Consider the following 24,838-nt stretch of genomic DNA (forward strand, 5'->3'; position numbering starts at 1 on the left):
AGAGTATGTACAATAGTGATACAAATAGCAAATTTGTTATGCGTTTTATGATAGTTTTATACACTTTCACCCCTGTTTCGCACCGATTATTATAATACGACTCTAAATACCGTACAGTGTCTGTGGGTTGCTGTGGTAATGAGTTCTGCGATCTTTCAAGACGAGGCTGTTGTCTTCTGTAGGGTTACTTCCACCGTGGAAATAGGATGAGAACTAGAGGGCTAAATTACATGCTGTGAAGGCCTTTGCCCAAACCCTGGCAGGCAGTTTCTCTCTTTCTCCTCTTTTATCTGTGTTCTCTGAAGACGACAGTGCCAAGGGTGAAACAGGGAGAGACTCAGAGCAAAGAGTGTGAAACAGAAAGCGACTGTGTGTGAGAGAGAACGAGAGAGACAGAACTTCTGTCAGATAGCGAATAACTGTGACCTGTCATATACGGTAGTTATGGACTGTATGTGTGTGTGTAAACTTCATTTGAAAATATAAGCACTGCTTGACTTGTGTTGTATTAGCTAGGGCATTGCAAGGTCTAATAAGGACAATTAGGTCTCTGTGGAGCCATCCATGCAAATATTTTTTTCAAGTGCATGATAAAATAGACCTAGTTAATGAAAGGGTGTATTTTATATATGGTCATTTAATTGCATACACTGTAATTATACAAACCCACTTAAAGAAGCATGCTAGTTGTAATCCCATGCATTATTTAGTGTGTGTATCTCTGCAGTCAGTGCTTTGGTGTGTTTGGGTGAATATAAGTGACTGCAAGAGGTGTGCAGGTGCTCCATACTAACCTTAAGATGGCCTATCCTGTTCTTCATCATCTCCTCATCTGACTCCTCATCACACACACGCACATACATTGTTTTAAAAGACTTTGCATGGACTTCTATTTGAGGTCGTTTATTCCCTAACTCTATTCCTTTATGCATTTTTATATTTCCATTCTAAATATTAAGTATGTTTTTTAATCTTTCTTAGAATGTTTTTGTGTGTGTGTGTGTGTGTGTGTGTGTGTGTGTGTGTGTTGAGCATGTTTTGTTTTAGGATATTTAGTCATTTAAAAGGATATTGTAAAATTTATCATCGAATGATTCCTAAAAAAAGGTTAAAATTAATGCAAGCTTTTGTTTCGGTTTAGAGAAAGTTAGTCAGTTTGGCCCCTAAGTGGCGCACAAGAATGCTGGAGATTAGTGTCTGTGATTGTGTGTGTGTGTGTGTGTGTGTGTGTGTAATTAGCAGAGCAGAAGGGGATTTGTGCTAAAACTCTCCCTCCCCTCTCCTCCACTCTTCTTCTCTCCTCTGCAAGAATGCGTGTGTTTATAGCGACAGCATGCTTGAATGCCGGGGTTGTTTCCTTACAAACAGGAGGTTCGAGATGCGTCTGCATGCAGCCTTTCTCTGCGAGTCGCATCTGACAGCGGAAGCCCTCTGAGACCAGGACTGGGCTGCTGTAGTCTTCCCAGCGTTCTCTTGGATCAGATCATCCTGGCTTGGGATTTCATTGGTTTTGCTTGGTTCAGATTGCACTGGTGCGGTCAGGACCGCTTTAGCATCGGACTGGACTGAATGTGGATCAATCTGGATTGGTTTTGGGCTGGTTCCGAGACATCAGGTCAAGCCGAGGCCAGTCAAGACTGGTTTAGGTACATGTGGGAACCAGTTTAAATGTCTCTGCATGAGTTTCTACAGGAGGGCCAGGACGCCCCACAGCGGATCCTGTCCCGACTGACCCAGCTCCTCTACAACCTATCAGCTACAGTCTTACAGGGAGTCCCCTTCTCTCCTTTCACAACCTTCAACCGCAAGAGCTCCTGGAGGGACTGGAATGGTGAGAGACCAGTGTGTGTGTGTGTGTGTGTGTTTGTGTGTGGTGGAGTTGCTTTGAGGTGGTTTTGCTGAGGAAACGGGATGGACATTGCTGACTGCCTCTGTTAGATTCTGAGTCATTCAATTTTAGGGAACTATGTGAGCGGTTAAAGGAATAGTTCAACCAAAAATTTAACTTCTGGCAACATTTTCTTACCCTCAAGTTATCCCAAACTCATATAACTTTCCTTCTTCTGAGGAACTGCAACATTTTGAAGAATGTAGTACCAGTTGATCTTGTTCATGCAGTTTCAAAGAATAAGAACTGAAACTTTCAAGCTTCAAAAAGGATGTAAAAGTACCAATAAATATACACAATTGCTTAAATTTAGTTTTTTCTTGAAGGACAATAAAATAGTGCACAAATCATGTAATACTTTCATGGTGTCTTTGTGTATGTTTGAAGTCTAAAAACTCCAGTCTCAATCTTAAATTTTTTATTTTGTAAATGCATAGAAAAGAATGACCTACACATTCTTCAAAATATCTCCTTTTGAAGGAAAAGTATATAGAGGTGTGAAGTGACATTAGAGTAAATGCCCGTTCACACCAAGCCGGACAAATATAACTATAAAGATAAAGTTTTAATATGGTTATTATTCTGTGGAATTAAAATTGGAATCACTTGGTGTGGACGCTAATATAGTTATCTTTATAGTTATTGGCCTTAAATAAAGAATGGAATGGATGGAACTATTCCTTGAACATGCTGTGGCCCCAAAAAGTTATCTGTTGAAGATAATTTTTGGGCCAATTTAAGTAAATGTTTATGCATTTGTGTGTGTGTGTTTGTGGTTGAGAGGTGGTTTCCTCAAGGGATTTCTCTCACATCACTGAGATGCATGTGGGTGGCCCATTGCCCGGATCGCACTGACATACATCCTCTCTCTCTCTCTCTCTCTCTCTCTCTCTCTCTCTCTCTTTCTTTCTCTCTCTCAGACACTTTGTGCTAAAAGTTTGGTTTCACAGTAAACCAGTGCACCTCAGCACAGAGCTAGACTGGTATATTTAGGGAACACACATGGCATGTGAGACTGATAGACATGGGCAAGTAGCGTATCATCTCTCAAAAAAGATATTCACACACACATAGCTCGTAACAAACTGAACAATTGGTTTGCTTTGCATAGTACACAGCAGACAAACTAGGGAATAAACGCACACAAAAACAAGGCACTGCGAGGACAGCTTGTGGCAGTATCTGTACTGGAGAGCAGATGTCAGACGTCCTGAAATGTGAGTAAATCTCTGATCTTAAGCCGCTCTTGTGTCTGTTTCTCGCTTGTAACAGGATGCCGCTTAAGTCAGAGTGTGCTTGTGTGTATTTGCTCTTTGATGTTTGACTTTCTGTGTTTAATTTGAGACGACTCCCAGCATCCTTGTGATGTTGTCACACTCTTTGTTCTGAATCTGCGCTATGCAGACAAGCTATTTTGGACTTCATTATCTGTCATATGCAGACTATCTTTTTAGATGATCTCGGCCCAGCTTTGGCATGAAGTCTTTAAAGTCTTTTACTATTAGAATATGATGTGTGTAAGCCACTCCTAGCCAAATTGTTCCTTGACTGCATGTAGCATTTTTTAAGACAAGCATCACTGTTACTGTTGCTCATCAGTGTTAGTTTTTAATAAATGTTATGAATTTTCTTTTAGTTGTATATTTCCTGTTTTTAGTACTGTTTTTGTTTTTGTCTTTGACTTAGCCTATTTTAGTCAAAAAATCAAGTTATACTAAATAAAATTGAGAAATATTGCCTTGGAAACTAGCTGAAATAAAATTACTTTTTATATTTGATTTTATTTTAGTTAACGTTTATTTCATTTGAGGTAAAACAAAAATGTTTTATAGTTTGAGTGAAAAATGATAACGCTGTTGCTCATGCTTAGAGTGTGATATATTCTGAGTTGATATCTAGATTAGCTGTAAATCATGGCCACGTGGGGTTCTCCAGCCTGCTGTTTGCTGTAATGGTGTCTGGTAATGGTTAACTACACCTGCAGCGATTTACGTGAGGTCAAAGTATAATGGACAGCGGTTAGAGTGGTGAAGCGGCGCTAGATCCATTCACGTCTGTGTTTGTGTTTGCTGTGAGAAGTAAATCCTGATAATCAGAAATGGAAACAGTGTGCCGTTTCATCTGTAAACCTGGGAAGACACAAACCAGGTCCACGCAGACTCTGCAACAAGGTAAATGTGTTTGGATAACCTTTGAGATCTTTAACTGAGCTTTGAGACTATATGCAGAAACTCCAGTGCAACTCCATATGCAAAAAATTTTAAACATATTATGTAAAATAACTATAACAATTAACAATATAAAATTAAATTGTAAATATGACATTGGATCATTCTTTTTTTTTTCATTTATAGGAAGAAAGCAGCCGTGTTTGTCAGATTCTTATCATAAAAATATACTTGCATCATTTAAAACTTTACAAATATGTTTTTAACAAATTTTTTTAACTACATTTAATTTCAGTGTTTTAGGAACTTCAATAATATTAATATACAAAATTATAAAATATATATATATATATATATATATATATATATATATATATATATTTTACACTTTATAACATACTGACAACCACCTTAAAGGGTTAATTCACCGAAAAATGTGAGACCTCCGTTTATCTTTGGGACACAGTTTAAGATATTTTAGATTTACATCAGAGGGTCAGTTTTGGTCCAAAAATAGCAAAAACTACGACTTTATTCAGCATTGTCTTCTCTTCCATGTCTGTTGTGAGAGAGTTCAAAACACGCGAACGAATCATTCGCTGTAACCGGATCTTCTTAAAACAGTTCACCAAATCGAACTGAATCGTATGAAACTGTTCGCATCTCCAATACGCATTAATCCAAAAATGACTTAAGCTTTTAACTTTTTAAATGTCAACGAGTCAATGTTTTGTTCATTATCTTGCTCGGCTCGGTGTTCATCTTCAGTTCTCTCTTCACAGCAGTTCAGTCAATGTATTGTTTGAGTACATGCATTACTCCGGGATATTGGTTTGTTTGAACTCAGAGGAAGTGTCAGCAACATTGAAAAAGTTAACAACTTAAGTCATTTGTGGATTAATGCGTATTGGAGACACGAACTGTTTAAAACGATTCAGTTCAATTTGGTGAACTGGTTCAAGAAGATCCGGTTACATCGAATGATTCGTTCACGAACTGGATATTAATATAAGGTTGTGTTTTGAAATCTCTCTCACAACAGACACGGAAGAGAAGACAATGCTGAATAAAGTCTTAGTTTTTGCTATTTTTGGACCAAAATGTATTTTCGATGCTTCAACAAATTCCAACTGACCCTCTGATGTCACATGGACTACTTTGATGATGTTTTTCTTACCTTTCTGGACATGGACAGCATACCGTACACACAGCTTCAATGGAGGGACAGAAAGCTCTTGGACTAAATCTAAAATATCTTAAACTGGTCTTACTGGTTTGGAACGACATGAGTTTTAATGACATAATTTTGACTATTGGGTGAACTAACCCTTTAAAACACAAAGAGAAAAGAGAAAGAGAAAGTCACTTAATGAATCACGAAGTTCATCAGAAGCTCAAATTAATAGATTAATTAATAAACACTAAAACAATGCAATAAATATTAATTTAACAACATAAGAAAAAAAATAAGATGTCTATAATATCTTAATTGTTTAATCATTTGATTTGTTAATATTTTAATAATATTAAATTAAGAGTCTTAGTGTTTCTCAGATATTATGAATTACCCTTATAATACATTCTCAAATTTTGTAAATCTTTTCAAAGTAACAATCCACATTTTTAATTATTGCGAAATGTTCTTTGTAGTTTATTTTTATTTTACAATTGAGAACTCCATTACGTCTACTGAAAGAATGACATAAACTATTCTTCTTTTGTGCATGTATTTGAAAATCTGATGAAAATGCATGTGAAAGTGCCTGAAATCACAGGTGAGATAAGAGACAGATGTGTAATGTGCTTGTGTTCGCGTGAGCAGCTTTGTTGTGGGGCGTTACCTGCATCTCAGATGGGTGTGACTGAGAAACAGCGTCACGTTTCTGACTGCAGCTCTCACACCTGAGAGAGAAAGATACAGCATCAGAGAGCGAGAGACAGACCGTGATCATTCAGGGAGTGAATATTAGCAATGCGAGGACAGACAGGATGTGACAGTAAAAGGGAGAATGACTGAGGAAGGTAAGAACAGCAGTGCAGATTGAGACCGAGTGAAGGAGGTGAAATGATCCTGACGGAGGAGACTGAGACGCACATCTGGCCCCCAGAGAACTGCAGGAGCTGGATGAAGATCCCTTTAGAGGAAATGGAAAGTTTCTACAGGTTCACTGTTTGCTGTGAAGGGCTAAATTGTAAGTTCCTCTTGTGTCATGTGCTGAGAAGAGGAGAAGTGTTTGTGTGGCACTTTGTTGTTTTTCCTAATACACTTGTATCAGGATGTTGTTTGGCAGTGATGTATCATGGGATTGTTTTCAGGGTGATAATACATCTGATGTTTGAATACATGTTGTTAGTATCTGATTGTGTGACTCTATTGCTGTCCGATTTAAAAAGCTGAATGTATTTTAAATTCCCTGCATTTCACTAAAGTAAGTTAAAATTAAACAATTAAATGTCATTTTAAATTAAAAATGTATTATTTACTCATCTTCATGAATTTCCACACCAGTATTCTTCTGTTTTTTTCTTTGACACAACAGTACATTTTGAATTATATTACATATCTTACCATGATGCTCCATAATAACCAGCAATTATAATTTAGTATTATATATATATATATATACTTTTTTAATGCTTTTGTCATTATTATTATTTTGTTTATCATTTAGCTTTATCTTATTGGAGTTTTAGTTTCTGTAATTTTACTACTTTAAAATTCCAGTTAGTTGTCAAGGTTTTTCATCTAATATAATAAAAAAATAAAAAATAAATCAGATTTATTTGAACTAACAAAAATGATTTTTAATAGTTTAAATTTAGTTTCAGTTAACAATAACATGGTAACCAGGGGTGGTCAGCTCCATAAAGACCAAAAACACCAAACGGCATCATAATATATTATAATTTGAAATTTAAAACATTGCATTTGTAATAAGACTGTCAAACGTATGTTGTAATTAGATGCACCTGCTGGCATGTTCCTCTGTGGGTGTGGTTCTTCAGCATGGCTTCTCTCTGTCTGTCTGTCTCTGTGCTGCTTGAGTATTTTGCATAACCTTCGCAGTGGGAACATCACAACAGACATCAAACAAGAAAAGACTAAGCTGTCCTCTAACACACATGCACCTTTGAAGTGGTAAGAGAACACAAGAGCATGTCTTTATTTGCCTATGGGGTTGGTGAGGTTAGCTTATAGTGTTATTATGAGAACACGGTTGATCTTAAAGTGCTGTGGTTGTTTACACTGGATGAGCTCGCCTGGTTCACAGAGCCCAACCTTATGTTGATGAAACAGGCAGCCATTTTGGCTCTGAGCAGCGAGCATCCACCATGTGGCTGTAGAGATCTGCTGTTTAAGCCACTCAGATGAGCTGTATGCTTGTGCGTTCATGTGCTGATCACCAGAGACTGAAGTTATGGTGTCATCTCTCATGGGAGCAGAGGTAGCGCAGTAACAAACACCCAATGAACACACTTTGTTGAGAGCTGCAGTTATACATATACAAGGCCATACTGTTAAATAAACCCTTGTGTTGATTTTGTATATGTATATTGCATCAGCCTTCTCCTCATATTTGTTTGCTCGGAGTAAACGTCTGCTCTCAGTAGTACTTTGTATTGTAGAAACTGCCCATGTTGTAGTGTAGGGTTTACCTTAGCAAATCTCTTATTGCAAGGTTTTTACTATTTGCAGAGACCTGCACTGACAGTCCAAAAGCAGACTTTACTATGAGCATTAGAGGTATTGACTATTTAGACTAGAGCTTTAAGAGGATTTTCTGTTTTTGAATATTGAAATTAACTTAAAAACACTCTTTGTATAAAAGATTGTCACATTTTTGGAATTATATATGAGAACATGTATACACGAAAATGTATAGAAATTGTGGCATATGCTGAATGGCAAGTTTTTTTATTTCTGCAGGACTCTATTCTTGCAGATTCTCCATGATCTCCTCACGTCATCATTTTTCATTGACTTTATGAGCGTCTCCCCCTTTGGCTTCACTGTCAGTGTGTGTTAGAGCCACTGGCCTCCATGTCCTCATCATGGTTGCTACTCTTGCTGAGTTCGTCCTTGTTTTGGCAGCCCCTGCAGTAGTATGTATTTGCTGCTGGGGAAATCTCTTGTTTTGTGGATTATTTTTGGAGATGCAAATATTAGAGGCATAAATGTCATTCTAGAGGAAATCTTGAGGGGATGTTTCCTCTCGCTATTGTTGTATTGCATGGTGATTTTATGCAGAGCTGCACGTGGTCGATGAACCAACATTTTGCCATAATCCAGCTGCATAATCAGCTGCCGTGATTCTGCATTTGCACTTCGTTTGTGGTTTTATAGTAAATTAATTATATTATTTTTGTGTCTCTTGTGGTTTCTCTTTATCATGTGTAGTTTAAACAAAGAAGTTGATATTCTCTCTCATCTGAATAGCTTTGAGTATTTTTGCACTTGTTTACACACAAAAAAATGAATAATTTGCCATGGAGCTTTGACTTTGGTTCTCGTGTATGAATTTAGGACAGTTATATATAAAAAAAAAAAACAACCTTTGTAATACTTTAATGCTGATCGATCTGTATATTTATATTTCCTTTGCTGTTATTTTTTTCTTCCTGTTTAAATATATATATATATATATGCGTGTGTGTGTGTTTGATAGACATTTTTTGTCTGATTGTATTTTTCCTATTTCAGCTACTTTTTTGTTCTACGCACCTGAGAATTAATTGGCATGCACTTCTTGTTTGATGGAGAAAAAAAATTAAATGTTGCAAAATTCCATGAAAAAATAATTCCATTTTGATTTCATGGTGACTAAATTTTTTTTGTCATGGATTCCTGAAGTTTCCCAGGTTTAGAAAACGAAGAGCACATAAACAAGTCTAACTGTTTGGCGAAACTGCATCAATTGAAAGCGTACTGTATATGCTGCCAGCAGTAAGCGTGGATGATTAAGAGAGGGGTAAAGCTGAGGCCTAAACAGCCTGTGATTCTGTTACAGTGCCCGTTCTGATTTAATCTGGATGATAAAGGGGGTGTGGGACATGAACGTCCCCCGAGAACAGCTAAGCGTTACTGCTGTCCAGACGGCCATCATCCCCCCGCAGGCCAGAGGACGTGACGACTGGCAACACTGATGTAGGTCAATGATGGGACATTCTCCCACTGGCATGACCGAATTTCTGGAGCTGGAAAGAATCAAGAAAAATGTAGACTCAAAAAGTGAGAGCACAATCTGATTGGTAAACAGTTTAGTGTGTTATTCAGAGGAAATGCCTGATCTTATGACAGTATTTCATTGCTTTTCTCCTCATCTTTGGGATTTAACTTTAATTATATAAAGAGGAAGTTTCCCTCCTCTCCTTGTAGCTTCAGCGCCCGCAGAGGAAGTTCTTGCATCCTTGTTGTTGTTTGTTGTTTTGTAATAAACCAGACATGCTGTCATAGTAATATCCTGTGGATATATTCATGTCTCTGTGTGTTCCTGAGACTACTTTGCAGGTGCCTGTCTGAAAACTGCCTTTTGTCTCAAGCTTTTTTCCTGTTTCATTATGAAGAGCCACCACAAAATAACTGGTTTATGAGAACTGTTCACACCATTTATGCATAATTTTTTAATTAATGTGTATTCTTTTTCATTTGCTATGCACATTTTATTTACTTGCAGTCCCTAAGCTAACATCTTAATGATGTGTATTTCTGCAAACAGGCACATGAGTCCAATGGTTAGGGATTTGTAATTCGTTTGTCTCATGAATCCGATCTTTGATGTATTTTTGGAGGACTGAGGGTTTAATTGGTTGCTGTGTGATCTGTGTGATTTGCTGCTGTGACCAAACCCATGCAAATACCCACCAGTGACTGCATCAGACTGATCACATGACTAGCCAGTGTGTGTGTGTGTGTGTGTGTGTGTGTGTGTGTGTGACATTTGCCACTGGCATCATCTGAAAAGGATGTGTTGATGGGTCATATTATCATTGTTTTGAGCTGACATGAGTTGCACAATCATTCTCAAGTGATCTGAAAATCCCCGCTTTCTGGTAAATTTGTGGTCATATGCTCACTTTAGCAGTTGGTTCCCTCGAATCTGCTGACTGACTGTATTCAAGGTTCTTCCCTTGAAACTGATGATGAAATACAACACAGGTTGTTTAAAAATGTAATGCTTCAGATTCAGGTTGTGTTGAGGATCTGTGAAAAAAAAAAAAAATTCTACAGTACAAGAATTACAGGAAAACATCTATTATGAAAGACAATTTCCTCCTGAGATACAAAGAATCATGTGCTTTCCTAAAAGCGTCTCTCAGTAAAAATTCATCCTTGTGACTCCAAATGAGCACAAGACTTTGCTTGAAAGTTCTTAAACGCATACATCTGAAATTACACCATATAAAGACCTAATAATAGTCCTAATAATTAGGTTACATATCTAGAAAAATAAATCCTAATACAATGTATTATTATTATTATTATTATTATTATTATTATTATATTTTGCAGAGAGATAGTTGTTGCTATTTTTTAGTTGGCCCAAACTTGACTTCAATGTTAAGTTCAACTAAAATGTTTTATTTAGAATTTATTACCCATCATCACAAAAAATTGCTGTGAAACTAATTACTAAATTTAATACTGAGAGAAATTTATTATTATAATTATATTAATTATAATTCTTAACTATTGTCTATTAAAACACCAATGAAAATGCAGGCTTTATTGTATAATGTGCATTCATGTCACACAGACATTGTGAAAAATCATCTTTAGGTTTTTTTTTTTTTTTAATTTTACACAGAATGACCGAACAAGCCCTTGAAACTGTTAGACCTATAGTTCAAACTATTTAAATGAACATTTATAGATCAATATGTTTATATTGACAAGAACTTCAAATGTGAGTTCACTTTTGTGCATTGAATTTTCATGTTATGTTTCTAATTAATATTTACAGATATTAGCAGGGGCTTGGCCCCCCAAAGCACCCCCATACACACATGCCTGATAATATTAAATATTTTTTATATATTATAATAATTATATATTATTTTTATAATTATAATAATATAATAAGGTGAAATAAACCAAAGTTTTAAATATGGATAATAATATTGTTAGCATGGCATCATGCTGATAATGTCACTTAGCTTGAAATACTTTCTTGAAATATCAGTTCACAGTATAAGGTGATTCTTGAATTTATTTTTACAATTACTGAAAAAGTCATGAGTTTCAAAGGAATTCAGCATTTTTAAAATATAAACTACTATGTAGATATCTGAGGCTGTATTTGTTTTGCTGTATGTTTATTAAAGTGGCTGGTCACCTCTACAAGAGAAAATATGATGTTAGTTATTCCATCAAATGCTTCACTTATCCTGATCACTGGATTTGTTGGATACACAGTATGTTTCATGATTTACACACAATCCTGTTACTGTTGCCTATGAAGTATCAGGGAAGTATCAGAGAACTGCCAGAAACAGGATCGACCGAAGTTTCAGAAACACACTCCTGCTTTTCTCATCACAGCTGCTGCAGCGCTGTATTATTATGAAAGACGGCCACATGTATCCTGTCCCTCTAGACTACATTTATCTGAATCAATCGGCCTGGAGTCTATTTTTACTCTCCTCTGCCGGTATATGTTCAGCAGACCGTACATATGAAATCAGCTTTACAGTTTTATCACAGTTCAGTTTGAACTGCTTCTGCATTATTTCTCATAAGGAATGAGTCCCGCTGCTAATAAAGCAAGCATAGAGCTTGACTTCAGAATTTGCAGTTATTGCAAATAAAACTGATTATACTCCAGTTCATTAAGTTGATAGCTTGTACAGACTGATATCATCTTATTTTGAGATTTTGATTCTAGCCCAGCATGGAAAAGGCCTTTTAGAAATGCAGATCACAAGGATAGCAGTTCATTAAGTTAAATATATCCTACATAGAATTAACAATTTTACATAATTACTATTTTGACTACACTGATGCTACTTGGGCTATGAAGTTTACAGAATGAAGTTTAATAAAATAATGGTTTATACTTGGTTATTTAACCGCATGTATGTTATGTGACGGTGTACATTAAGAGCTGTTAAACCGTTGAGCCCAGAGGATCTAGCTCAGTGGCATAGTGTTACTGATCATCAGGCACAGAAAGGGGCATTGTGTTTGTCTTTCTAAAAGTGAAGCCCTGTCTCTCTTAAATAATCTGTAGTGTGTGAGTGTCTCAGACGAGCGTGGAGTGGGTATATATAGCCGGACACAAGATCTAAGAGAAGAGAGCCAGGGGATTTCCAGCGAGGGTGTCTAGAACTTAACCTGCATTTTAAAGTCCTCCTGTTGTATGTGGCCTGTGGCCTTCAGGCTGTGAGAGAGCCTTGAGCTGGAGATTGTGTATCGCTAAAGTCACAATGAACGTATAATTTCCCAGACAGCACCGGCCCAGATATACCTTTCTGTAAACTTATCTGTGATATTGTCTCAAATAGTGTGTAGTGCATTAAAATGCTTGACAATTGTATTATTTTGTAAGTAACCGTGGTGCTCTAAGAATGGAGTACTCACTCACTCACACACACACAAAAAAACTTAAATTGGAGAACATATTTAGACATGTTATCTAACTTTGGCAGTCTTTGCTGCTGTTCTACTATTTTATAAGCATAAAAAGGCCATTTTGATGCGTCTAAATCTGTTTTGTTTCCATTGATATCTCTCTCTCTCTCTCTCTCTCTCTCTCTCTCTCTCAAGCTGAAGCGTTTTGAGTTTCATCAAAGGCTTTGCAGAACTATAGTTATATAGAGCTGTTTAATTCACAGCAGCAGACTCTCTCTCTGTGCAGACTCCAGCCACAAACAGGTGGTGTGTGTGTGTGTGTGTGTGTGTGTGTCTTTTTCCCAGGCTCTTTGTGAATACAGACGCACAGCGCCTTTCACTCTGCTCTTATGGGTTGCTTGAACTGGTTGTGTGTAGCATCCATGCAGCTCTGTATGACTTTACACAGTGCAGGGTAAAAAATATAATAAAATACATATCTGTTACATTAACTAACAAGTACTTCAAAAGCATTTCTTAATCTTTGTAATTAATTTCAATATGTACTCACACATTATTAAGAGCAAAAGTTGTTTCTTTCGATATTATTCAATGGGTGTGAGCTGACAAGAACTATCAATAAACCATTATATTTCATTAATTAAAGATGACAAAGATCCATAAATACTGTAACAATTGTAATGCTCAGTGTTAGTAAATGTTGGTGCATTAACTAATGCTAACCAATAGTTTCTTATTGTAAAGTGTTACTAAAAAAGGTAAGTTATTAAAAAGTTTCATGTTTAATTGTATCAATGACCATACACTGTCACTTTTTCATATAATTTAGTTTTTATGCACATTTGCTAAATTTTAAAATAACAATAGTGAACATTAAAAAAGAGTTGTAAAAAAAATTTAACAAAATAATTTTTTACACTGTCTTCGTAATTTTTTTTGTCATAAATATTGATGAAATTCTATTTTTTTAAAACGAACTAAAAAGAGCTATTAAAAGCTGTGAATTTCAAGATGACAATTTTTGGAATAATTAGAACAATGAATATTATTATCGGAATTTTGTTGCATTGTTATTATAATGTATTTATTTAATTGAACTTTTTGTCTTATTGGCATGGAAGGCCAAACCTATGCATTTGTATTTTCCCAGTATAGTGTCAAACGAGGTGAAATAACAACAGTGCAAAATAAATAAAATATAACAAACTAATTACATTAAAACAATTCAAAAAAAATACATCACACCATTAAAGCAATTATTAAAAGGGAAAAAGTACTGCTAACTAAATATCCCAATTATTGAAAAAATTAACATATTTTATGTGCAGTAAACTATAATATATTTGAGTATCATGATAGATGGAGTAATGTAGTTGATGTGCTCCACCTCTCAGTCCGGCCCCAGTATTTTGATTGGCTGTCTATTATTAATCCACAGGGCCCTGGCAGAGTGACAAACAGAGAAAACTGCTGTCATCCCCCCATCCCTCCCTCTCTCTCTCTCTCTCAAACCTGTTAGAGGCAGGACGATTAGAGAGTGTGTGCGTATGTCAGAGCTTATCCACTCACTCACGCACGCACACACAGGTTGCTACAGAATTGCATTCTGGTTTGTTAAAGCGGCTGCCCCGGGGCTTTTCCTCCCTTTGACTCCACCGTCTGTTCCTTGCACCTTTATGTATGTGTGTGTGTGGCAGAGTAACCTGATGCCGGTAGAGTTTGTGTGTGTTGGAGATGAGGATATGTGAAGTGCGCTGACGGACAGTTATGCATGGCTGCTTACGTAAGTCCTGCAGGAGGATGAAGCCCCAGAGATAGAGGCACCTGAAACAGGAGGGTGGCCGGGAAAGGTGCGCTCTGAGCAGGATGGAGCTCAACCGAGTGTCCTTGCTCTGCCAGGACATTACCAGACTATGGCTGCAACTGAAAATGGTGACAGGTAGGAGACTAAAGTAGTCTTTATAGCTTAATAAACTCAGGAAATGAACTTCACATCGATTCTCAGAAAGTAAGGTTCTTTATTGACATTGGTGGTTCCAAGAAGAACCTTTAACATCCGTGGAACCTTTCCATTCCACAAAGTTCTTCATAATGGAAAAAGCTCCTTTAGGTTTTTATGTTCTTCACACTAAAAATATATTTTTTGAAGAACAGTTTTTTTAAAGGAAACCCAAAATGGGGGTTCTATGGCAGAAGGGCACTTTTAATTGTGTAGGAAAAAAGATTTGTAACCTTTTGGGTTAAAACATTCCTGTTCTGATTATGCTTTCTATGTGGATTTCAGCTTTTTAAATGGTATGCTTTTGTGGTCTTGATATTTCAATTCAGGAGTAGATTTCCATTCATCATACTTTTCTTATTGTAAAAGTGTGTCCTTCTCTTTCATACAGTGCTGTGATCTGAAATCTGTGTTTGGTCAGATGTTAAACTTTCCCACAGTTCATTGATTTTCAAGTTCAAATGCGACCCTGAATTTGAATGTAAACTCCCCCCTCCTTTCTGCCACTGTCTGATCGTGAGAAGCGTATTGTTTGTTGGTCAACGGTTTGTAACAGTTTCACCCATGCTCATATGGGCCACTTTTGGCACCAGTCTGGTTTTATGCCAACTTCCAAGGTGTTGTTACACATTGAAGCTTTTCTTCAAGTCTGTCAATGTGCGCAGTGATCGCGGTTCTGTCTTAGCTGTGAAAGCTCATCATGGACACAAAGTTTCACTGTGTATGCAAGTAATGGCACATCAGAAGATATTTGCTTATTAAATCTAGACAGGCGTGCTGTAACTATGACCTCGGGCTATACTGCAGAAGAGACTCTGAGTTGAATGGAAAATGTTAGGTGCTGAATCAGATGCTGAAATATGAGCTTTATTTAGCTGAGCTTTTCTTTTCTGTTGCTGAAAGAACTGAAAGCAGCTTTAATAAGGGTCGAACTACAACAGATACTGTGTACCTGAGTGCTACAAAGTGTAGGCTGCTTACTTTACTATTTGAAGAGTGGCATCCAAGAACACACTGTCTGTCTGCTGTTAAGAGTAAGTGGGGTGTCTTTCTATAATGCCTCATCTATGTGCATAAAGCTATATCTTCTGACAGAGTGTGAATAATGAGTTGATGTATGGTAAGTGTGTTCTTTTATTATTATTATTTTTAAACTATATTTTGAACTTTTTCTGGATGAAATTTGAATGGTGCTTGCCCAAGCTAAAGTTGCTGTCACAATGTCAGGCTGTTGTGAATCGAAGCCAGAGCATTCCTATGCAGTTGCTATGGTGAGAGGTTTTTAGCATGTTGTTCTGCAGTTGCTAGGGTGTTCTGGCTGGTTGCCCAAATCAAAAGAGCTCACCCTGGTACCTACATATGGCTTGGGTCATTCTTCCTAAAATTTTTTTTTAAGTAACAGCTCACCTCTTTTAAACAAGTCGCGCAATATGAAACATCATTACAAAATTGGTGGTTACACAAATGGTTACGCCATTTTTATAACTGTTAGTGTTTGAAAATATTATAAAATGTAATTTATTCCTGTGTCACATGATCCTTCAGAAATCATTTTGATATGCTGCTTAAGAAGCATTTATCATCAATGTTGAAAACCGTTTTTGTGCTTAAGAATTTGGTGAAATTCTTTAATGGATAGGTCATTCAAAAGAACAGCATTTGCTTTATCCATGTCAGTCTTTACTATCACTTTTGATTAAATTGAATGTATCCATGCTAAATATTAATAACAACTTTTGTAGTGAATTTACAGTAGGGTTAACTATGAGCAGCTCTAATAGTTTTGCTTGCAAACACTTCTAAAATGTGTGACATCTTTGCAGTGTTTTGCCGTGTTATATTTTTTTCTCACTCTTCTGGTTGACTTCGCAGGGTTTGTCATAACAATTTTACTCACTATGATTATTTAGTAACCATCTGTCTTTAAACGTCTGGTGTGGTTTTTGTCTTGTGTGTCCAACTACTGTGGTTTTGCTGGGCACCAAGTCCAGAAACGGTTTACTCTTCAATATCACCGCTGAGAGCGAAAATAGAAGATTGTAAAATCATACCCCATAATCAGTTACGAACTGAATTTATACAATTCAGAGGCTCTGATCAGCGTGTTTTTTAAAGACTCTTTTAAAGAAAGTCTCTGAACTTTAGTGGCCTCGTTTTATTTTTGTTCCGTTTCAGAACACAATGATCTGATATACATTCAATTAAACTGTTAAAAAGATGGGCACGGAATGTAGAGAATTTGACCCACTTGTTGCCCATTTGTTGCTGTTGTAGGGGGCTGTGTGTGCGCGTGCATGTGTGTGTGTTTCTCATTTGTATTCTTCCAGCCTAACAGATGGAGACTCTGTAAAGCGCAGATAAGATATCAAATGTAAGTGCATGAACACACACCCTAGTTTATTCTGATAGCGCGCGTGCACACTGACCTTTAAGTTAGCAGTTGGTGTGATTGTATAATTGATATGGCACTGTTCACATTTGTCCATATAGCTGGAGCCAGACCACATGTCTGAATACATCACACACACACACACACGGTTACAGTGCACTCATGACACTCAACCATGTGCACGGTTAATAAGCCATTTGGGACTTTATTTGTTAAGTTGTTTGTGTGTGTTGTGTGTAAATAATGAGCTGGTGCATAGTTTTGTGTAATGAAGATCAGAGAAGCAATCCACGTGTATGTGTGTAATGGTGTGTAATGTTGTGGCTTAATGCTATTATTGTGTTATGTGGAACTGCTTTATAGCTAAATTGAATGTTTTGTAACTCATTAACTTTGCAACACTGTTATCCTGGTATTGAACTAATTTAAATAACATTGAGCTAAATAATGGATAGTCATCCCTAGAGTTGCTTTATAGTTGAAATTAAAAGTCATTTTATAACTGATGTATTTTGCAACATTGTTATTTGTCGAGGGTCTGTAAATAACAGAATTTTCATTTTTTGTTCAACTATCCTTTTATAATTTGGTGTATTGTATGACTTGAAGACAAATGCAAAAGTAATATGGATAATGGATGAATTGACTAATAGCATGTGGCTTAGTTCTATGTTTTTAACTGTTGTTCTGGAACATTCATTGTATATTAGCCTTGTTTAATGAATTATATGAGCTTCTTTTTGTTTAGAGTGCATAAAGGATGTAGTTATTATGGAAATCACAATGAGATAAGGGTGTGATTCCTGTGTAAAGAAAGATGTCATGCTTTACAGTGTGTAGCAGTAATGGTTTATATTGCACTCCTGTGCGTTTTAACCTGGACTGGTTCTTTGTAGTTCAGACAGGCTCGGACTTGACACAGCCGAAGAGGTCTTTAACAAAAACTGCAGCATGCGTTTAACTTGTGCTGCTTGCACAGACACGAAGAACAAAGAGGATGTTTTCCTTGCATGTTAACATTGAGTGTGTATGTGTCTGTGCATTGGTATGTATCTTGTTTTTCCATCTGAGCTGTTAGTGCAGTGCTGAGGTTTTAAGCCACTGTATCCAACACTCTCCTGTAAATAATGCAAAGAGTGGACACAACCGCAGAGACGCGGAAAACATGTTGTCCTTGTTCTCCTGCATCAGGAAACACAGTTCCAAGAGAGGTGAGATCTTCAGGCTCACAATTGCAATTTTTATTTTAATAGCTGAAACTTACGAAATAGCGAAGAATTTGGATCCTGCTCATCATAAACTACAATATATAAGAGCATCAGGGTGTTAGTGAGATAAGACCAGTGTTGCATGTAACGTTACATAATTATTATTTTTTTAATTAAATAATTTGTTAAATATAAAAGATTACTTTATATGATTTATTTTTTTTATGTAAAAAAAAATGCAATAGTTACTTAGTCTTGTTTTGAAGTTGGGCACATGGTGTGTGTTTTTTATTTTATTTCTGCAACTGTGATTCTGGTATAAATACACTTTTGCCCCATTAAAGTCATAGTACAGCTTAAATATCATTACAACAAGGCAATCTGTTATACTTTTGTGAACTAACAAAATAACTGAACAAAAGACAGCTGGCAGTTTCCTGAAATGAAGATGAGTTTTGCATTACTGGGATCTTTTAGGCTATAGTCCAAACTCAGATCTTCAATCACATTGAGGTAGCGATCACTGCTCAACCCATCCGAGTGGCATTAAAAATGTAGGCCTTGTAAAGAATACTCGTCTATCCGTTGAATGGCATTAAAATGAGAGCGTCTGCCCTTCCCCCGTTTCTTCTGTATACCAGCTCCCCGCGCTCCGATGCCGAATCACTTTGTCAATGTGTAGTTGGCATTCTTGGCGACCGTGCAGGGCCCTGGGTCGTTTCTATAGCCCTGTTATTGCTGCTTTGGTTTTGCGGATGTGTGAGAGGATGTTTTGTATTGAGTGGAGGCTCAGTGCCGTAGCTTTGTTGATTAAACACCAAGAGATGAGATGGTGAATGAAAATGTTGGACGCTGCTCAAGCCTCTTTCTCATGAGCCCAGCTGAGGCGACAGGGACAAGACTAAACGCGTCCCCCTCGATCTCAATGGCCTGGTATTGTTTAACAGGAGTGATGGGATCAATGTAAATGAGAAACCTTCCGGTGATTGGATATAGAGGATAAAATCATAAAATTACTTCTTTATTATTTAGTTGTTTTTGTTGTAGGCTGTTTTGGGTTGTGTACAAGAACATTCTGATCTTTTAAAATCTGTAATTCTCAGAGTAGGAAGAGTCCTGGTTGTTCTAAACATCTTTCATTGTGGATAGTGGAGGCTACATGCTTCTGTGAAACTTCATTGCAGCAGAATTTTTTCTGAACTCTTCCTGACTTTACGGGCATTTTTTTTTTTTTTTTTTACCTCAGGGATTGGTTTATGCTATAATATGAATTTTAAGCTGTTAGACCTTTTATTAAGATGTCTCCCTTTCCAAATCATACCCATTTGATTGAATTTGCAACAGGTTAGCTTCCCTAAAATTTACATGCAATATGAATGCCTCTGATAGGGGTGATCGGCCGATCGTTATGTGCATCTCGTCAGTAAAGCCGGTTCTCTAATCAGCAGTTAATTCTATCAGGTGCGTGATTTCACATAGAGCAGCTGTTACTACACAGAGCCGTTGTTAACTGAGAAGATGCGCCAAAAAATGCTGAAAATGAAGTGGATTTGCGCATCTTCTCTATTAACAATGACTCTGTGTAGTAACAGCTGCTCTATGTGAAATCACGTACCTGATGGAATTAACTGCTGATTAGAGAACCGGCTTTACTGACGAGATGCGCATTAACGATCGGTCGATCGTGATCGGAGCACCCCTAGCCTCTGAGCTAAATTTCAAATTTGCAAAGATGTTAAAAACCTGTTATTTGCTTTTTTCATTTGGTGTATGGACTGTAGACTGATGGGAAAAAATTATTTAAAGCAGTTTAACATAAGGCTACAATATAACAAAAAGAGGAAAAAAATGAATACTTAGGCAAGGCACTGTTTGTGTGTGTGTGTGTGTGTATATATATATATATATATATATATATATATATATATATATATATATATATATATATGCATGCATGTGTACAAATATGGGTAGTAACATAGTAACAAATTACAATTAATCTGGTTTACATAATCCAATTCCAAAAATTGAATTACATTTTAAAATATTTGTAATCTGACTACAGTTAATTTTTATTGATTACCTGATTACATATTGATTCTCCTCTTTTTTTTTTTTACTTTTAAGTGTTCCTTTCTGAAATGGCCTAACACTTAAAATATATGGCAATGGCTATTTGCACTAAGTTCAAATAGCAATAAATGCTATTTACACTGTGTAAATAGCAATTAGATGTTATTTACACTAAATTAATATAGCAGTATTTTTAAGTGCAAATATCTATAGTTTCTATTTACACTTAAAATAACAGGATTTTCTGCTATTTGTGTTATTTAATTTAAATAGTGGCAATTATCTGCATCTCATTGTGATACATTATAAAACAGTATGCAATAATAATGTATTGCGTAAAATTATAATTTTTATTCACATTATTAAATGGATGCCACCTTATTGGGACAAAGCGCTCCCTTCACCTACCCTAACCCTCCCCGATACTTTATAACTTCATTTTTATTGAAAATAAATGCCTTTCCGATGTGATATGAGATTTGTGAAGGCAGTAAAACAATTTTGACATAAGACGGTTTTGAACCCAGGTTTGTCACGTCAAAAAGACTGTGAGATGCACTTTATCATCTACACCCCTGGAGCTGACGTTTGACAGCTGTCTTTTAGTGTTGACTGCCCTAATCAGTTTTGTGGACATTCACACAAAGACCAGTCATTAGTCAGGCGGGGACACACAGCATTTGACCACTGGATTTACAAAAATCATTTCAGGTTTGAGAAGTGTTTCAACATTGCATCAACTACTGATGAACACATTCATTTTTATTTAAATTATTTAACCATATATTCTTATTTACAGGTAATGCAAGCGCTCCAAGACTTATTGTCATCTGAATCTTTTTCACCTAATAATAGATTCACTTTAAGTACCACTGAGATTTTAAAATAAATATTTTAATAATGATCACATTTGCATGTTCACGGCTCTCTGATGCTGTTTAATGGTTAAAAGTAATCTAAAAGTGATCGAAATATTCTGATTATATTACCTGAAATCTGTAATGGATTGATACTAACTATAATTCTTGTCATGTAATTTGAAATCAATAATTGACTACAATTAGTAAGTAATCTAGCCAGCTCTGCATGTGTGTGTAATTGCTGCGTACTTGCTAGTTTTAAAACTGTAGAAAATCTGTAAGGCGTTTGAGTTTGTTCTTTACTGTGAATATTTTCCCAGATGAAGGGGTTTCTGGCATTGCTCTGTGTCTGTGTCATGTGCCCTGTAGCCGTGACTACATTCACAATGTAACAGCCTCTCATACCTAATTGCTTAAATGCATAATAGTGTTTGGAATACAATCCAATTTGGAACACAGAAGAACTTGTCATGGAATGCCTGGACATAAAATCCCTTGACCAGTTTTTTTTAAGTCATTCTATTTTTATCATTTAACTCTTATCAAATGGTATCTTTGTGAGGTTGAAGAACTGTAGAATGAACACTTTTATAGCCTGAAGCAACAAATGATGAATATATGAGATTAACTTTAGTAGTACAAATATCCTTTTACCTGAATGTCTCTAATGCTTGTTCTAAATAACAAAGAAAAGCGAAGCATTGCTGTGTTTCTTGGTCACAACTTCTCTTCGGCATAACTGGCAATCTTTCAGTGGCAGAAACTTCTCTTAACCTCACAAGCTCGGTTTTTACCTGGGCTGTGGCAGCTGTCTCTGAAGTCACGCGACATTATTACTGAAGGTCACGGAGATCAGAAATCCTACCGTGATCTTAATCTGAATGTGGTCTGCGATCAGCTTTTACCAGCTCACTGTCTGTGTAACCAGGGTAGATAAAGGATTAACAGCTCTCGCTTTATCTGCAAGCATCTGTCTTTACTAATCATGGCTGTGGCATGGTGCTGGGAACGGTGAAAACAGGTGCTCGTCTGTGATCAGTGACGTTGGGAATGGAGCGGTGGGAAAGGAAGAGGAGTGTTTTGATCGGTTGATCGGTAGAGCTGACCTTTTGGGGGCTGAACTTTGAAGTTCATGGTAGTGTGCTTATATTGGCCAAATGAAGGCACTGAGGAATGCTGAACCTTTATTTAAAAAAAACATGCACAATGTCATTGAACTTTACAGAAACTTAATAACAGGGTGAGCAGCCAGAGTGTTTTTCTGTGATGTTGTAATGGGTCTTACGTCACTGTCCTTCTGATTTCAAAGAGGCCTTATCTTCTCCTGAAGGCTTCTCCACTGTACTCCATAGCTTTCAAAGAAGGCCATTTCCTGTGTGAGGAGATTAGATTAACAGATCACTTTGTCAGATGTGCTGTTTCTTACAGACAATATAATATATCACATTATAATCAAAAGAAACTTGTAATAGAAATCACAGTAAAGATGAGCGTGTTGATGGGTAGAGTGCATCACAGTGTCAGATGTGAGTAAAAATGGGTTTTGGGAAGTAAATAAAACATTTGTTACTTTCATTTGGAATTGCTATGTTAGATTTAAGATGAATTATAGTAGCATTGAATCATTTAGTGAAAATTAATGCTTTAAATACTTAGTTATGCTTTTATAATGTTATTTTAATTCATTTTATGTTTTGATACCATGATGATATTTTTTCAAAATCATTTGTTTGCCATATTTTGTTTTATTCTGTTTGTTTTGAGTTGATTTGCTTTTTTAGTTATTGTTTTATTTCTTTTGTTTTGCTTGATATTGTTTGTTGTAATTGCATTTGTTTTGTTTTGTTCATTTTAGTTTTATTTGCTTTTGTTTGGTTTTGTTCTTTGTTTGATCTGCTTGTTTTGTTTCATCTTTCATTTGTTTTGCGTTGCTTTATTTGCTTTTGATTTGGTCTTTGTTTTGGTCTTTGTTTTTAGTTTGCTTTTGATTGTTTGTTTTATTTGGTTTTTGCTTGGTTTTTGTTTTTAGTTGGTTTAAATTGTTTTGTTTCTTATTTCATTTCATCTGTTTTGATATTGAATTGAATTGAATTGAATTGCAGGCGCCACAAAAAAGCCACAGGTGTGACTATCAATCAATCAATCACCTTTATTTATATAGTGCTTTAAGCAAAATACATTGCATCAAAGCACTGAACAACATTCATTTGGAAAACAGTGTCTCAATAATGCAAAATGATGGTTAAAGGCAGTTCATCATTGAATTCAGTTATGTCATCTCTGTTCAGTTGAAATAGTGTCTGTATTAGCTGACTAGAGCAGCAAAAGCTATCCTAACCTGCATGTTTTCGACCCAAGATGGTCTTTTGCACAGATGATTTTATCAGTATTTGCACAGGATTTTATCAGTATTTGTCTTGAGTTGACATTTGTACAGTACAAACCTACAGTTTAATGAGTTTCAATAAAAGCCTCTGCAGCAAAACTAATGGAAAAAGAAATTAATAACGAAATCCGTGAGCCCACTCACAGTACTGTGAGTTGAATGTTTATCTGTGACCTACTTAAATACCCAGCTCTTGCCGAGTTCAAGAGCTGTAATTCAGATTCCTTAAGGTCTCAAGCATCTAAGTAACAGCAGCAAAGACAGATGAAAGTGTGTATGGCTGTTTCCAACTGTTGTCCAGTGACTCAGTCCTTGCTGATTGGCACTGTGCAGGAGATTTGTCATGGTTGATCATGTGTTCTTGGTTTGTTTTGGATTCATCTGTTCACAGCGGGCTGATTTCACCTTTATTCAGACCAACATGTTCAGATTCTGACCTACAACGTGAGAACATATCTAAAAGTCATACAGTCTGACTCTGAGCGTGAGAAACATGTGCTGCAGTGACTCAAAGACACACTGCAGCGGCTGAAGACTCACAAAAGCTGCTTACAATAATCCAACATCTCCGGATGCACTGAGAAAATACTCTCTCTTCCTCTTTTCTGTGTTTTCAACTTCCCGTCTCCGTCCAACCATCCATTCATCCAACTTTTCTTCCATCTTTAAATGCATTCAAATGCTCTTCCATCCAATATCTACTATATCCATTCATCCAGCTGCTCTTCTCAGACTCTAATCAGAAATCGATTTATGGTCCTATGTGTCATCACTGTGTGTCAATGAAATTGTGTGTTATAACCATAATAATTAACATGAGAAATAACAATTTATTGCCTTATTTATGGTAAAATGTTTACTAATGAAATCTGTTTCTCACACAGATGAGATTATGCAGCAGGAGAGCAGTCTTCTGTGTGCTGCAGACATCAGCCCAGACCTCAGGAAACAATTTGCCTTCCTGTCAGGTGAGTCTCCTACACAATCAGTCCCAGAATGCTTTGCCAATAAAGACTGTGCGCTCACTATGAGAGATTCTGAAAGCTTCATCAAAAAGATCATCATTAAATAAGTATACATGTACAACAAAACATTGATAACTCAAAACAAAGATCACATTATCATGCACGTCATTATCACATTTACCTAAAGAACTGTATGGTTTTTTTCCTGTGTTTTAAGAAGTCTCATATCTTTACCAAGGTTGCATTTATTTGAACAATAAACACAGTAAAAAAAAAAAAATTTATATTGTGTAATGTTATTACAATTCAAAACGCTTGGTTTCTAATTTAATA

At 36.3% G+C, this 24,838-nt stretch overlaps 1 protein-coding gene across 9 annotated transcripts in view; it reads left to right on the forward strand.

Moving 5' to 3' along the window:
* The first annotated feature begins 1,318 nt into the window (after positions 1 to 1,318).
* Positions 1,319 to 24,838, forward strand: part of mcf2la (mcf.2 cell line derived transforming sequence-like a) — a 60,188-nt gene continuing 36,668 nt past the window's right edge. For 4 of the 9 annotated variants that reach the window (XM_052545595.1, XM_052545597.1, XM_052545596.1 and 1 more), the window contains exons 1-2: positions 1,319 to 1,831; positions 24,425 to 24,508. In XM_052545595.1, coding sequence (XP_052401555.1) covers positions 1,669 to 1,831; positions 24,425 to 24,508 — 247 coding nt within the window. In that variant the 5' untranslated portion in view covers positions 1,319 to 1,668. Of the gene's footprint in view, positions 1,832 to 2,813; positions 3,106 to 14,186; positions 14,565 to 24,424; positions 24,509 to 24,838 lie in introns of those variants that run through there. The other 5 variants (XM_052545600.1, XM_052545601.1, XM_052545603.1 and 2 more) reach the window with 5 other exon arrangements.

Source organism: Carassius gibelio, chromosome B1 (assembly GCF_023724105.1).
Source record: "Carassius gibelio isolate Cgi1373 ecotype wild population from Czech Republic chromosome B1, carGib1.2-hapl.c, whole genome shotgun sequence".
Classification (NCBI taxonomy): domain Eukaryota; kingdom Metazoa; phylum Chordata; class Actinopteri; order Cypriniformes; family Cyprinidae; genus Carassius; species Carassius gibelio.